The following is a 16,193-nucleotide window of genomic DNA, read 5'->3' as shown; positions in this document are numbered from 1 at the left end:
GAAGCCCGAGGGGGCGGTTGCGTGCGGGTCCCAGACGCACGCGGCCTGGTGAGCTCTCAGACGCCAGCCCTCCGCGATCCGAGCCCGCTGAGCCCACCCAGCCGCCTCTCCTCCTTGCGCTTCCGGGGGCCGTCGCGAGCCAGTGCGCCTGCGCGCCGGCCACTCCGCGCTCCGCGCCGCTGTCCTCGCGCCGGCCGGCGGCCCAACGCTTCCTGCCGCGCTTCACCCCCGGCGTCTCGGCTCGGCAGCGCATCGGCGTGCGGCATGTCGCGGCGGCGGCACAGCGACGAGAACGACGGTGAGTGTCCGGCCCGGCCGCCGAGGCCGCGCCCAGGGGGGGCCCGGGTTGGGCTTCCTGGGTCTTCGGGTCTCAGCGAAGGGACGGGAAGCCCTTCGCCCCGGGAGCGTTCGGGGAGCCACAGAGGGAAGGAGGGTGGCACAGCGAGCGTGGCCGGGCGACCCCCGGAAAGCCCCTGCTTCCCCCGCCCCAGCTCCTTTAGTCGTCGGCGGAAAGGAGGCCTGGTGGCCCCCTGGTCTCTAAGGACTTCAGGATTTGGTCCTTAGCACCGCCGAGCGGGGAGGTATACCTGTGTCTGTGCGGCCGCCTCTCAGGGACAGTGACAGGAACCCTCTAGTCCCGGTGTCTCCTTTTGACCCTCAAACTGCCCCTGAAGAGGGCTCTCGGAAGAGTCCTGAAGGAAAGGAACAAAGCCGGGACTGAGAGATCTGAAGAATCACAGCCTGAGCTTTGCCCCTGTCTCGGTCATTTGCCTCCTTTCAAGCTGCAGGGAAAGAAATCTGTCTCTTACCCACACCCAAGAGGTCACTCACTAATAAACAGATGCATGTTGTTATGTTAGGTTTGGAACTGGCCATAAGCGTATTTCCCTCGTGTAAGAAAGAGTGCTGGAAAACTAACTGGAGAGCTCTTAGAGATTTAGCTCACGGGTTCCCATCTCCATTTGGAGGGTTGATCTCATGTCCCCATGATGTTGTCGTCATAAAAACCAAGAATAATTTTGCTAGTTAAAAATTAAAAAAGATACTTAAATTACAAAAATCGGTCAGGAATACACACCCACCAAAAAAAAAAAAAAAAGAAGAAACTAAGAGTAATTCTGTTATTAATGTTTTAGTGTATTGTTCTTTGAAAAGAGTGTAGTGTAGTGGTTAAAAGGCCAGACTTTGGAATCAGAGGGTTTAAGTTCAAAGCTAGACCCCACCATTTACTTTGTGATCTTGCCTGGGTTATACCACCTTTTAAATCTTAGTGTGTAATAATGTTTATCATCTGTTAATGCTTAAGATGTGGTAAACATTGGTAGATGTCAGTGATGTGAGAAAAAATATGGAGTAAAAATTTTTAGTTGAATTAATTTTCTGCACTAACATTTTTCTCTCCTTGAATATTGGGGCAGTTGAGGGTAGGGGCAGAATCACGTGTATTTAGTTTTAACAATGAAACATCAGATTTCTGCTGGAGTGTGGTTTGATAGGATATTCTAGTCCAGCCTTCTCATCTGACACCTAAGGTTTTGGCGTATTGGTGTATGGGCTAAACATACATAGTGTATGCGCCAAGGCCTACAGTGGAGATATTGCAGGTTCAGTTCCAGACCACCGCGGTAAAGCAAGTCACACAAACTTTTTGGTTTCCCAGTGCATGTAAAAGTTATATTTACACTATACTGTAGTTTATTAAGTGTGCAGTAGCATTGTATCTAAAGAAACACAATGTACATACCTTAATTAAAAAATAATTTATTGCTAAAAAATGCTAACCATCATCTGAGCCTTCAGCGAGTCATCATCTTTTTGCTAGTGGAGGGTCTTGCCTTGATGTTGGTGGCTGCTGTCTGATTAGGGTGATAGTTGCTCGAGGTTGGAGTGGCTGTGGCAACTGCTTAAAATAAGACAACAATGAAGTTTGCCACATCAGTTGACTCTTCCTTTCATGAATGATTTCTCTGTAGCATATGATGCTATTTGATAGCATTTTACCCACAGCAGAACTTCTTTCAAAATTGGAGTCAATCCTCTCAAACCCTGCTTTATCACCTGTTGATGTAATGTTCTAAATCTTTTGCTCTCATTTCAACAGTCTTCACAGCATCTTCACCAGGAGTAGATTCCATCTCAAGAAACCCCTTTTTTTGCTTATCTATAAGAAGCAACTCTTCATCTGTTCAAGTTTTATCATGAGATTGCAGCAATTCAGTCACATCTTCAGGCTCCACTTCTAATTCTAGTCCTCGTGTTATTTCCACCATATCTGCAGTTACTTCCTCCAGTTAAGCCTTTAACTCCTCAAAGTCATCCATGAGGGTTGGAATCAACTTCTTCCAAACTCCTGTTAACGTTGGTATTTTGACTTCTTCCCATGAATCACAAATGTCCTTAATGGCATCTAGAATGGTGAATCCTTTCCAGAGATTTTCAGTTTACTTTGCCCTGATCCATCCAGGAATCACTATTTATCACAGCTGTAGCTGTATGAAATATATTTCTTAAATAATAAGACTTGACAGTTGAAATTATTCCTTGATGCAGGGGCTGCAGAATGGATGCTGTGTTAGCAGGCATGAAAACAGCATTAATCGTGTTGTGCATCTCCATCAGCACACTTGGGTGACCAGGTGCATTGTCAGTGAGCAATAATATTTGGAAAAGAATCTTCTTTTCTGAGTAGTAAGTCAACATTGGTCTTAAAATGTTCACTAAACCATGCTGTAAACAGATGTGCTGTCATCCTGACTTTGTTGTTCCGTTTATAGAGCACAGGCAGGGTAGATTTAGCATAATTCTTAAGAGCCCTGACTTTTGGAATGGTAAATGAGCATTGGTTTCAACTTAAAGTCACCAGCTACATTAGCCCCTATCAAGAGCATCAGCCTCTCTTTTTTTTTTTTTTTTTTTTTTGGTGAGGAAGATTAGCCCTGAGCTAACATCCATTGCCAATCCTCCTCTTTTTGCTGAGGAAGGTTGGCCCTGTGCTAACATCTGTGCCCATCTTCCTCTACTTTATATGTGGGATGCCTGCCACAGCATGGCTTGACAAGTGGTGCATAGGCCTGCATCTGGGACCCGAACCTGCAAACATTGGGCTGCCGAAGCAGAGCATGCAAACTTAACCGCTATGCCACTGGGCTGGCCCCTCAGCCTCTCCTTTGAAGCCTTGGAGCCAGGCATTGACTTCTCTCTAGCTACAAAAGTCCTAGATGGCATCTTCTTCCAACATAAGGCTGTTTCATTTACATTGAAAATCCGCTGTTTAGTGTAGCCACCTTCATTAATCATCTTAGCTAGATCTTCTGGATGACTTGCTGCAGCTTCTACATCAGCACTTGCTGCTTCACCTTGCATTTTTATGTTATGGAGGTGGTTTCTTTCCTAAACCTCATGAACCAACCTCTGCTAGCTTCACACTTCTGCAGCTTCCTGACCTCTCTCAGGCTTCCTAGAATTGAAGAGAGTTAGGTCCTTGTCTGGATTAGATTTTGGCTTAAGGGAACTTTGTGGCTGGTTTGATCTTCTATCCAGACCACTAAAACTTCCTCCATATCAGCAGTAAGCCTGTTATGCTTTCTTATCATTCGTGTGTTCACTGGAGTAGCACTTGTAATTTCCTTCAAGAACTTTTCCTCTGCATTCACAACTTGGGTAATGATTTGGCACAAGAGTCCTAGCTTTCAGCCTATCTCGGCTTTTGACATGCCTTCCTCACTAAGCTTAATCATTTCTAGCTTTTGATTTAAAGTAAGAGACATACGAGTCTTCCTTTCACTTGAATACTTAGAGGCCATAGTAGGGTTATTAATTGGCCTAATTTCAATATTGTGTCTCAGAGAATAGGGAGGCCTGAGGAGAGGAAGAGAGACGGAGAATGGCCTGTTGGTGGAGCAGTCAGAACACACACAGCATTTATCGATTAAGTTTGCCATCTTATGTGGGCACGGTTTGTGGCGCCCCAAAACTATAATAGTAATGTCAAAGATCGCCGATCACAGATTGTCATAACAAATATAATAATAATGAAACAGTTTGAAATATTGCAAGAATTACCAAAATGTGACACAGAGACGCAAAGTGAGCAAATGCTGTTGGAAGAATGGCACCAAGAGACTTACTTGATTGCCACAAACCTGCAATTGTAAAAAGCCACAAACCTTCAATTGTAAAAAATTTGTAAAATTAAAAAAAAAAAGTACAGTATCTGCGAAGCACAACAAAGTGAAGCCCAGTAAAACGAGGTGTGTCTGTAATTGACATGAAGACACGGCTAGCGGTGCCCAGACACCGGGGAAAGTGAGTCCGTGGTTGAGGGTGGAGGGGGAGGTTTTCTTCACTGTACAGGTATTACTATGCTGCATGCTTTGATTTTTTTTTTTTTTTTAACACAGGAGGCTTCTTGTATAATGTACATATGGGGCACAGAAAATACAGTTTTCATATGCTTTGAATTTGATTAATCAAAAACTAGTATGCTTGAAGTCATCACTTGGAGTTTACAGAACTTGAGTTTTTAAAGTTCTTCTCATTTTCTTTGCCTTTCTCATGCTTTCTCTTCTTCACTTTCTTCTTCTTCTTCTCCCTTCTAGGGCATCCCTAAAGGGGGGAAAAATGTTTCCAGAGGACAACCTGGAGAATTGGATGTGAATATGGAGAAAAACTACTTTTCCTTTGGTTCTTGGGATACTGGCATAACTTTCTTGGGAGTTAGCTTCTTTTAGTACTAGCTGGCAGCTAAATCACTGTCCAGTTGGGTCTTGCTGCAGGACCCTCTGAATAAATACAACAAAAAGAAGTAAAATAAAGAGTTAATTAATCAAAGTTTACTATGGTGAATAATTTAGTAGTGAGGGAGGCAGTTTATAGTTCCTCTTGGATACTACACCAAATCTGGAACTTTTATAAATTGCTACAATTTGGATAATGATCAGCTAGGGTTTACCCTAAAGTGATCTGAAGCAAATATTTTAGATACTTCCCTTTTAGTTAAGCATCTACTTATTTTTTGAAAAGTGGAAATATTAGGAGCTTAAATATTTGAGAAGGCTATTTTAAAGTAGGCTGAATTATAGTTGGAATTAAATAGATGCATCTGAGCGTTTCTGGAGTATTGTCAGCTCTTATCAGTCAGTGACTGCCATGACTTTCCATATGCTTGACTAGATAGTGATCATTTCAACAAATAGTTAACAGTGCCAGGCACTGTCCTAACTACTGGCAGTTCAGCAGTGGACAGTATAAAGATGGAGCCTCCCTTTTACAGACAGAAGATCGAGTCAAATATGGTGATAATGCCATGGGGGAAAAAACTGGGTGAAGAGTAGAGCCTTCTTTGGGGGAGGAGTTGCTGTTTATGGGTTGGTCGGGAAGGCCTCACTGAGAATGGCATCTGATCATAGGCCCGCAGGAGGTGAGGGAGCAAACCAGATGGCCATCTGGGGAAAAGCAGTGGTCCACGCAGAGGGAACCATGAGTACAAAGGCCGTAAGGCAAGAGCATTCCTGTCGTGTTCACAGAACAGCAAGGAGGCCAGCGTTGCTGGAGCAGAGTGAGAGGGGGAGAGTTGTGGGAGATCGGAGAGGTAGCAGAGGATCAGCTTAGAGAGGGCAATTTTTAAACTGTGTCTCTGTGTCGTGACTAGGGTATCCAGGATCCAGGGAGACAAGCTGGAGACTGCCAGTGAAGGTCACCTGCAGGTCAATTTATAGACAAGTGTAAGGATACTGGTGCAGGGCTATATCTAACTCATGTCTTAGCCTCTCTTTAAGAATGCCCCTGAAGCTTTCACTTACAGGATATGCATATAATAGCTGTTCAATACATTATTTTGTTCTTTTAAGAAAGTAGTTAGATTGTCCATAATCTTAGCCAAAAACCCATATTAGCCCCCTTTTAAGCTACTTAGAATTAGGTCTTTATCTTTTAGACTGTGGCTGGTTTTTTACTTAACTATAGAAAAAATAAAATGAATAGAAGTGAAGGGATTTGTTATTCTGAGGAAGAGTATAGTTTGTTTCAGAAGTGATAGGTTACCTCTGCTTTAAATCTGCAGGATCAAAGTACTTTACTTTTCTCTTTTCCCTTGTTGGTTTTTGTTACTTTACTTTCTCTTTTACAGAGTTGGCTTTTGTTCTCCACTTTGTGGGTTTAAAATTTCTCACAGTACATCTAATCCTAAATAAGGATATAAGATGTAGTACAGTGTATCCATATAAAAGTAGGATAAACGGGAAAAAATTATTAGATGTGTTAAGATCCTTTCAGATGGGTTTTTATAGAGACTTGCTTCTCTCTTCTGTACTAGCCAAGGGTGTCAGAGTGAGGTGGCAGTATATAACTTCAATTTGCATTGTAAAACTTCTACATAGTTACGTTTTAATATAAAATCTGTTCTTGCTTTGGGAGCTACCATAGATATGTTTTGTTGAGGGTATGTGAAAACATTCAGCTAATTCCCAAAATTTTCTTCTTAATTAGGGTGTGTTATTCTCCTTCCCCGTGCTCTCGCCCAGTTCTCTTCTGAGTTCAGTATCCTGTTCCTGTCCATGAGTTCAGATTGGGTCTGTAGTTTCCTCTCTCCTTCATACTCTCTAGACTGTCAGGTGAGAGTGAGGCATCTCTTCTTAATACTTTCTCCCTCCACCCATTCTCTAGTCAAAACTTGTCCTTCAATATAGTGAAAATGGAAAGAAGAGAGACGCTCGTATTTTCTAGTTTTTCTTCAGAAATGCTACTTTCTCTCCCCACAGCATTCTTTTCTCCTTTTCATGCTTATAAGAGGGCCTGGGGAGGGTTGCTTTGAAGACTGGGATATGATTTCAAACTGATTTGGGAACAAGCCCGCTGGATAGTTAATTTAGGGAGGGTGTGGGAGTGGGATATGGGATAAAGGTTTGGCAAAGTAAATCGGCCAAAAAGAAGGGAGCTGTGGTTAAGGCTTTAAAAAAAAAATGACCAAAAAAAAAACAAAACAGCTGCTGTCATTCAGGTAGTTTTTCAGCATTTGCTTTCTCCCAGCCTTACCGGAATCTGGTTCTAAAGAACACTGTTAGTATGTTCTGCTTTCCAGAACGGAGTTTCTCAACATCAACACAATTGACATTTTGGGCTGGATTATTCTTTGTTGTTGGGAGTTGTCCTGTGCAATGTAGTATGTTTAGCAGAATCCCTGGCCTCTACCCACTGGATGCCAGTAGCACTCCCCAAGTAGTGACAACTAAAAATGTCTCCAGAGATTGCCAGATGGCCCCTGGGGGGCAAAATCTCACCCAGTTGAGAACCACTGCTCTAGGAGAAGGCTATTTTAATGTCCTGGCTGTCAGCTTATATAAACATTGCATCAAATATGCAATTCTTGTCAATGGATGAATCTTGTGTGGAAGTTGGCTCTTCGAGTGGTGGAAACTTTATAGATCCTGTGACTTGGGTTTGATGTATACTTGAGAAGCAAGGTCCCTGATCTCACTGTGCCACACATGTCCACAACTTCACATGGGCAGATATCACTAGGAGTACATCTCAGGTGTCACGCTGCATGCATGTTATATTTTTATGGCATTATCCTTTCAAAACTATATTCAGTGGTTATTTAAGCCGGATCATAATGATAACTAAAGGGTTGGGGAGTTAAAGCACACAGTGCTTTACACTGTGGCCTTTTACAATACTTGCGTCTGCTCCTATCTGAATAGTAATAGATTGATTTTATTCAGCTTAAGTTCAAGGGGTCCCTGCAGATCATTTTAATCTTTGGAGAGACTTTTAACACCCCAAGCTTAGAATAGCCAAGTATTGTGTTCTATGAGAATCACCATACATTTTGAGCCAAATGTTCCAGTGGCAAGTGAGTGATTATGAACTCTGTAAAAATCAGTTTCTTCGGCTTTACAAGTCTGGAGAAGATTAAAGTTATAACTTGCTCCTGGCTAACCCCATATCTAACTGCGGATTTTCATTTCCTTGTCCACATGCCGACCTAATAATCAAATTGGTGGAAGTAAAAAATTGAATTACGTTGGGAGACTAGCCAACATTGTGTATAGCAACAGCATCATGTTCCATACTTAACACTATTATTTTAAATTTTTTAAGCCTTATGTTATTCTACAAAAGGATATAAGGTGGGTATGTTAAGATTTTAAACAAAATGGTAAGAGATCATTAACAATAAGAGTGAACATAGTCCAGTGCTTAAGGTTGGTTTGTAGCACAGCTTCATTCAGCTTGAATTCTTTAGCAATCAAAAGGACAGATAGATGATCAGAAATGATTTCAGAGTGGTAGATCTTTTTTCTTTAAGCTTCTTTGAATGATACAGTTTTTTAACATCAGTAGTTAAAGTAGGGAATCAAGAGCCAGTTAAGGCAGGGTATCGTATAACATATACTTTTTCCCCACCAATTATTTGATATAGTGCTAAGGACTTTTCTTTGAATTTATGTCTACAGATTGTAATTACCTTTGTTTGGGATAAACTGTACCCTAGTGCTGTGTGGTGTAGAACCAAAACTGTTAACTGAAGAGTTAGGAGCTCAGACACTTGTAAAGCTAGCAAGGAATCCTAATGTTTTGTGCTCCCTTTCCCATCTTTTGAAGTTTTCCTCTTCATACCTAATAAAAAAAGCTTTTTTTTTTTTCCTAATGAAGACTTTCCAAAGTGTTCCTTGGTTTTGCACTCATATTTCACCAGTCTACATAATAATTTTCATTATTAGAATAATGAGTACTACTGGTGCTAAGGTTTTAAGAACAAGCAACTGAGGATCATCAGTAAACAACTGAAGTTTAAAGAATGGGAGTAGTAGTATATGAGAGTTATAGAGTATTTATTCTAAGTGCTAGTGGTTAGCAAATGGTGGGCACATTTCCTGCCTGTCCACAGAAATGGACAGTGCTGCTGCATTTCATAGCTCCGTGGGGCACTAGTCACACAAAATTTAACATCAGTAATGCCTCCTGGAGTTATTATAGTGTCTATAGTATAGTTATTATAGTTATCATAGTTAATCTAGCCTCGTCTGAGAATTGGAGGCTCAGTTAATTTTACTGTGTGTAAAAAGGAGGGCTTCTGGTAGAAAAGAGATTATAGCATTAAAAAAGTTAAATAAAATTTGTGATAGCAGATTCATCATGTAATGTCAATTTTTTTACATTGTTGAAACAGGAGGACAGCCTCACAAAAGGAGGAAAACTTCTGATGCAAATGAAACTGAAGATCATTTGGAATCTTTAATATGTAAAGTAGGAGAAAAGGTACGCACCATAATAGGCAAAGACTATGATGGGCTCAGGATTGTAGTTGACTGTGCTTGTTAATTTCTGCAGCTGAAAACTTGATCTAAGTTTTAAGCAAAGCTTGTTTTGCCATGCATCTATATCCCAAAGTAAATGCATATTAAAACCCTTGAGATGCAGATAATTGAGAGTTAAATGTTTTTAGTAATTTTCATAAAATATGAGTCTTGGAAGAAACCTTAGGAAATAGTCCTCTCAATTTATAAATGAAAGACCAAACAAATTCTGGATACTTGAAGAAATTTGCCCAGAGTCATATAGTGAGTACATTAGTTAGAGAGATAGACTAGAGCCTGTGATGTCCTCTCATTTCTAATACTTATTCTGCTGTCGTAGACTGCTTATTTTTAAAATCTCATTCGGGGCTGGCCCAGTGGCATAGCAGTTAAGTTTGTGCACACCACTTCAGCAGCCTGGGGTTTGCCGGTTTGGATCCTGGGCATGGACCTACACACTGCTCATCAAGCCATGCTGAGGCGGCGTCCCACATACAGCAACTAGAAGGACAACGATGACATACAACTATCTACTGGGGCTTTGGGGAGAAAAAAGGAAAAAATAAAGAGAGGAAGATTAGAAACAGACGTTAGCTCAGGGCCAGTCTTCCTCAAAACAAAACAAAATCTCATTCATTCATGGATTTCTAAAGAACAATAACTATTGATATATTGTTCATTGAATTGATATATTGAATTGATATATACTAAACCTATCATAGTGCCTTATGCATATAAGACTAACATTTTTTATGATCACCTAGAAAATTTTAATTCACTAATTGCTGAGTACTTGACAAATATTTAATATGCTGTCCTCTACAGAGTGCCTGCTCTTTGGAGAGCAACCTAGAAGGCTTGGCTGGGGTGTTGGAAGCTGATCTTCCTAACTACAAGAGCAAGATCTTAAGGCTTCTTTGTACAGTGTATGTATGCAAAAGATTTATGAATCCAGGTGATAATGTATTATCTACTCTCAAATGCTTTGTGAATGTTCAAAACTGCATTTATGTTCTATATGTCATTAGCTTTCCTTCTATCAGGAAATTTGTACAAATGAAATGACCTTTGGCCCTTTGATGAACTCTTTTTCTTAGAGATAAATAAGACTAAAATTGAACGTTTTCCTTATGTTTTGTTTCTTGGAACCTTAGAATCATTTCAGTTGACTATTTTTAAGTGAGAAAGTAGACACTTTCATATTCAGAAAGTTTTTCTTAAGCATGTACGTTTAAACATATATAATAGAGTTTAATTTATATTTTTAACCAGTAGTATCAAACAAATTTGAGAACTGGTCACTTGAGTAATAGCCCTTTTTGGAAGACTGAAGAAGCTTTTGAAGCTGTTAATAAGCATAGTCTTAGGTTCGCTAGAACAAGTATCAGCATTTAATTTGTGAGGAAATTAAAGTGGGAAAAGTCTTACATGAAATCATGAAACAGTCTCTTCCAATGGTAGAATTATTCAGACCTCAGCTGGACATTGATCACTCTGAATTGGATGCCTTGCAAGGAAGTAGCTATGACTTCTGGATAAAGGCGTCTTTGTACTTTACATGAAATTATGAATTGTCTATAAGCTATTTTTAAATTATGAAGGTGACTCTTAAGTTGTCATTTTAATTGTTTTAAAATAATGTTTTTAATGCTTACAGCTCATTTTTTAAATTTAAAAATGTGCATACAAATTGAAACTATCAGTGGATTTCGTTTTAACCTCTCATAAAATACAAATAATTTGGGTTACCATTTTTAAAAGGAATCCAGTTAATATTCAGGAAAACATGTCCTTAGACTAAGAAACTACTAAGAAAAATCATTTTGCTATAGTTATCCATAAGATGCCTTCTGTTTTGAAAACATTAAAATGGAGTAGATTTATGCTTAAACTCTGATGAACACCATGGCTTTTTGGTAGATGGGGGGCATGGTTACTATTAGTGTGAGTATTTTTTTAAAACCTAAATTGTTCCTAATACTCTGCTAGGTATCTTGAGAAAACACAAAAAATATAAAAGAATCTGAATGATCATTAGTTCTTATTTGCTTTTCTTTTTGAGCTAATTTCTAAAGGCCGTGTAAAGTAGGAAGTAACGTTTGCTTTTTCCAAAAGTTTATTACTGTAATCCTTTTCCTTCCTTTTCAAACAAGTTTAAGGAAAATTAACACACTTGTAGTAAGCAAACTGGGATGTAAAGAAATCTTACTATGTCAGAGTACCATGTTAAAAATTCAACAATTTAACTGTTAGGAACTTAGTTGAAACTGGTTTTAGTTCTAAGTTTTTTCTAAGCAGCTTAGAATGGTGTTTCTCAAAGTGAAATTCTGATCCCGATGACATCTGTTTAGCTAAGTTTAGACATGCCGCACACTGTGTGTCCCTCTTCGTGATTCTGCGGTAAAGAAACTTGTTTCACCCAGCATCTCCCCAATGTTTTACCATAGAAACCATTTTCTTTTTTTTTTCTTTCTTTCTTTTTTTTTTGTGAGGAAGATAGGCCCTGAGCTAACATCTGCCAATCCTCCTCTTTTTTTTTTTTTTTTTTTTGCTGAGGAAGACTGGCCCTGGGCTAACATCCATGCCCATCTTCCTCCACTTTATATGGGACGCCGCCACAGCATGGCTTGCCAAGCAGTGCGTCGCTGCGTGCCCGGGATCTGAACCGGCGAACCCCGGGCCGCAGCAGCAGAGCGCGCGCATTTAACCGCTTGCGCCACGGGGCCGGCCCAAAACCATTTTCTGTAGAATTGTTATTCGAGTCCACTAAATGTTGGAAGAAGAACTGGTCTGGCATTAGATATATTTATGTTAGTTAGACAACTGCACAGAGTATTTTACTTTCTTAACTCTTGGATTAACTAACTAGAATTAAAATGAAAAATTGCTGGAGCCATATCTGCAGCTCTTCTCAATATTTATGCCTTTTCTGAAGTAGTTTTAAAAACATAGCTAAAACTAATCCTGTTCCAAAGTCAATAAAATAATAAAAAGGTTTATATAATATAAAATTCAGCAACTTAACATAATGCTATTGTTTTGGGTTTTTTTTTGTTGTACTGGGTTCTCAAATCAGTGCACGTCTGTTACCTGAGAAGTTGACGATTTATACAACGTTAGTTGGACTGCTGAATGCCAGGAATTACAACTTTGGTGGAGAATTTGTAGAAGCCATGATTCGTCAACTTAAAGAATCATTGAAAGCAAACAATTATAATGAAGCCGTATATTTGGTAAGTTTGTTTTTTAGTATATAATGACAGTGTTGGAATGGAGGGGAGAGGTGAGCTACAACCAAATAATTTATCCTTTCTCTTGAAATACAGTTCTCCATTCACCACAACAGCTGCTGTTTTGAAACCATTCTCATTAAAGGTACTACAGAGCTCGTTACCAAGTCCAGTGGCTTCTTCTCATACTAAATCCTAGTTGACCTTCCTGTAGCGTGTGATTCTTTACACTACTGTCTTATCTCTTGGTTTGTGCAGCACTATTTTTTTCAGAATCTCCTACTGCCACCTACCTTCTATTCCTCAGTCTCCTTCTACTGGGTCATCTTGCTTTGCCCCTTAAGTTTTTGTGTTTCCCAGGATTCTGTCCTTGCTTCACTTTTCTTTAAACACTCTCTCCTGAAGCATTCTCATTTTCTCTCATAGCTTCATAAACCACCTTTATTTTGATGACTCCTCTCTCCTTCAAGTCTATAATCTGTATCTCCTGCTTCAGCCTTTCTCTTGAGCTCCAGACCTGTGTTCCAAATACTACCTGGATAGCCCTAAGGTGTCTTGCCTGGAAGTACCTAAATCAATGCATTGTTTTTACCTCCTTTCCTTCTCTCCTCTCTTCAGCGCACACACAGTGGCTGCTGTCTACTGGACAATCCATCCATGAATTCTTGTCTTCCCTTTGCCCCTTCATATACTGTAAGCGGTCCCCAAGCCCTATCAGTTCTATCTCCTAAATTTCTCTCCAATCTGTCCCTTCTCCTTTGTCTCAAGGGCCTCTAGCATAGTTCATGCCTTCCTCCTCATGTCTTAACAGCCTCTTAACTGATGTTTTTGCATCCAGATTCTCTGCCTTTTACTTTATCTTCTACAGTGGCACCAGAGTGGTCTTTCTGTAACTAGGCTCTGCTCATGTTGGTTACAGATTAAAAAGCTCAGTTCCTTTCCGTTATCTACAGTGGATGGTCTTAAAGGCCTGGTGCTCGAGATGATTCTGAATTAAGCCTTAATAATACATATTACGTAGACTTCAGTGGGCCAGTGTGTATTATAAATAAATATACAGGTTTTGGAGGTATGTGATCAAATTCTTTTTTACTGATTACATTACAAAGTTTGGACACCCATCAGGCTATAAGATTAAGGCCTGACTCCTTGGCCTGACCTTTCACGGTTGCCCCAATCTGTTTCTGTATCCTTGCCTCCTATACACCTTCCGGCTATATCAAAATTACTTGCAGATCCCTGAACACACCTTGTTATTGAACCCCTTTGCCTAGAATGCTCTCCACTTGGGTACTTTACTCATCCTTTATGACCTAGCCCAGTTGCTACCTGCTTTATGATGCTTTCCCCGACTCTATTGGTCACTGTTCCTAGAGCACTTTTTATTTACCTTTTAGTATAGGACTCATCTCTTTGGGTTGAGATTGTGCTTGTCCCACTAGATGATGAGCTCACATATGACAAGTTCTTAATAGTGCTTAGCAGTGGCACACAAAAGACACCTAATAAATATCTGTTCAGAAATTTCCGTTTCTATAGTCCAGTGAAAATTTTCTCATAGCCAAACAGAAAAGAAGCTTATAAGTTGAAGTAGCTAGAACATTACAGTCTAGGTACTTAGTGTAGTATAGAATGGAAACCTATAAATGCGCAGATTCCTGTCCTTCATATGCTCTCTGTCACCACTGCTCAGCTCTGCTGTTGTAGGGCAAAAGCAGCCACAGACGATATGTAAACAGATGAGCATGGCTGTGTTCCAGTCCAAGTTTATTTGTGGACACTGAAATTTAATTTCATATAATTTGTATGCATCATAAAATATTGAGTTTTTTTCAAGCATTTAAATATGTAAAAAATTAAAAACTAAAAAATTCTTAGTTCACAGATTTTTTAATTAAAAACTAAAAAATCTAGGCAGTGGGCCTAGATTTGGCCCGTGGGCTGTAGTTTTTCAGACCTGTGGTTTTGACGAGATTGCTTGTTTTTAATTATTATAAAAGGACATTTAGATTTAATAGAAATTATTTTTCCCAACAGGTCCGTTTTTTATCTGATCTTGTGAATTGTCATGTCATTGCTGCCCCATCAATGGTTGCTATGTTTGAAAATTTTGTAAGTGTAACTCAGGAAGAAGATGTGCCTCAGGTAAGAAAATCCCTTATGCTGAACCTTGTCCATATAGTACCAGGAATTTTTCACTGATAACCCTTTAGTAATAAAAAGCAAAAGATAACAGCAGATTATCATGCTATAAATTCTTAATATCTAAGAGTTAAGTCAACTGGCATACTGGTGGGTTCTTGTAACATCTGTATGTCAATTCAAATGATTCTGTCTTGTAAGATTAAAGCTAACATATCTAGAAATGCTCTGAATGAACCAGATGTCTTACTTAAGTCCTGTTATACCTTCTATAGGATTTCAATCAAGAATAAATACAATATGAATGAAAATTAAGTAGCACATATTTTAAAGTTACCTTTTTAAAAATTCTTTAGGTGCGACGGGATTGGTACGTGTATGCATTTCTGTCTTCTTTGCCCTGGGTTGGAAAGGAGTTGTACGAAAAGAAAGATGCAGAGATGGACCGCATCTTTGCCAACACTGAAAGCTATCTTAAGTAAGGGCACAGCTCATGGTTTTCTTTGTTGTTTAGGTAAAGGATATCTTGGTGATATCATAAATGAGTTATATTTTATCTGTTAGTAATACCATTTGAGTTTTATTTCTCAAAAATAAGCTGTAGAGTTCCCTAAGGCTTTCTCTCGGTAATCTCATGCCCCTACTGTTGTAACTTACTGAAACCTCAGAGTAATCAAATACATTTGCTTACTTTGCCAGTACAAAGGAGTTGGTAACATAGTTTAAGATGCTTTTGTACATGTTTGCAAAGGCATAAAACATCTCAACACAATGGATGTCAAATATTAGTGTGCATAAGAATCATCCATGGCACTCAAATATGCTCCAACCCCAACCCCTAGACCTACTGAATCACAATATTTGAGAGCAAAGTTTGGACATCTGTATTATTAATGTATTCCACAGGTGGAGAACCACTGCCCTAGTACATGATGTGTATTTATTTTATGTAAGTTAATCCTAAACTGAGTCCTCAAAACAGTGATCCTTAACCATCCACCCAGCCCACACTTCTCAACTAATATGACACATTTCAATTAAAACAGGCCTATATCTTCCCATTACCCACTTCTTCAAGCTGATGTAAGAGCCTGGTTTATCGTATTGGATATAATACTAACAGTAGGCCTTGTTACTGAACTTATGCTTAATTACCCAGCAGCATGGTAATGGTTTTGTGTCCCCTTAAGTTTTTTTAGAATAATTTTGATGTAAGTTTCATTTTCTATCTATGAACAGGTACTTCTTTGGATATTGTTAATATCTACTTAATTGGTTACAAATAAAGCTAAAAGACGTCAAAAGATAAAAACCTGCTTTTTAATTATGTTAAGCTACCTTTAAATGATAGATTTTTTTAAGTGCTTTTATATTTGAAAGTTGTAATGGTTTTTTAAAAAAATGGAGATGTTTGCAAAAGAATAAAAATAAAACAATGTGAATATGCCAGCATTTGAGTATATATCCTTCCCCTTTTTTATACAAATGGTTATACAATATATACACTGTTCTTCACTTTTTT

The 16,193-nt window shown here is 39.3% G+C and overlaps 1 protein-coding gene across 4 annotated transcripts in view; it reads left to right on the top strand.

Moving 5' to 3' along the window:
- The first annotated feature begins 123 nt into the window (after nt 1-123).
- NCBP1 (nuclear cap binding protein subunit 1) overlaps nt 124-16,193 on the top strand; it is a 42,162-nt gene continuing 26,092 nt past the window's right edge. Inside the window, exons 1-6 of one of the 4 annotated variants that reach the window (XM_004423234.3) lie at nt 124-298; nt 9,173-9,261; nt 10,125-10,225; nt 12,376-12,532; nt 14,567-14,674; nt 15,028-15,149. In XM_004423234.3, coding sequence (XP_004423291.1) covers nt 265-298; nt 9,173-9,261; nt 10,125-10,225; nt 12,376-12,532; nt 14,567-14,674; nt 15,028-15,149 — 611 coding nt within the window. In that variant the 5' untranslated portion in view covers nt 124-264. Of the gene's footprint in view, nt 299-9,172; nt 9,262-10,124; nt 10,255-12,375; nt 12,533-12,625; nt 12,675-14,566; nt 14,675-15,027; nt 15,150-16,193 lie in introns of those variants that run through there. The other 3 variants (XM_087419434.1, XM_087419435.1, XM_087419436.1) reach the window with 3 other exon arrangements.

This window comes from Ceratotherium simum, chromosome 29 (genome assembly GCF_057802395.1).
Source record: "Ceratotherium simum simum isolate JZ-2026a chromosome 29, ASM5780239v1, whole genome shotgun sequence".
Taxonomy (NCBI): domain Eukaryota; kingdom Metazoa; phylum Chordata; class Mammalia; order Perissodactyla; family Rhinocerotidae; genus Ceratotherium; species Ceratotherium simum.
Note: the sequence above shows the minus strand (reverse complement) of the source record. Positions and strands in the feature narration are given on the sequence as shown.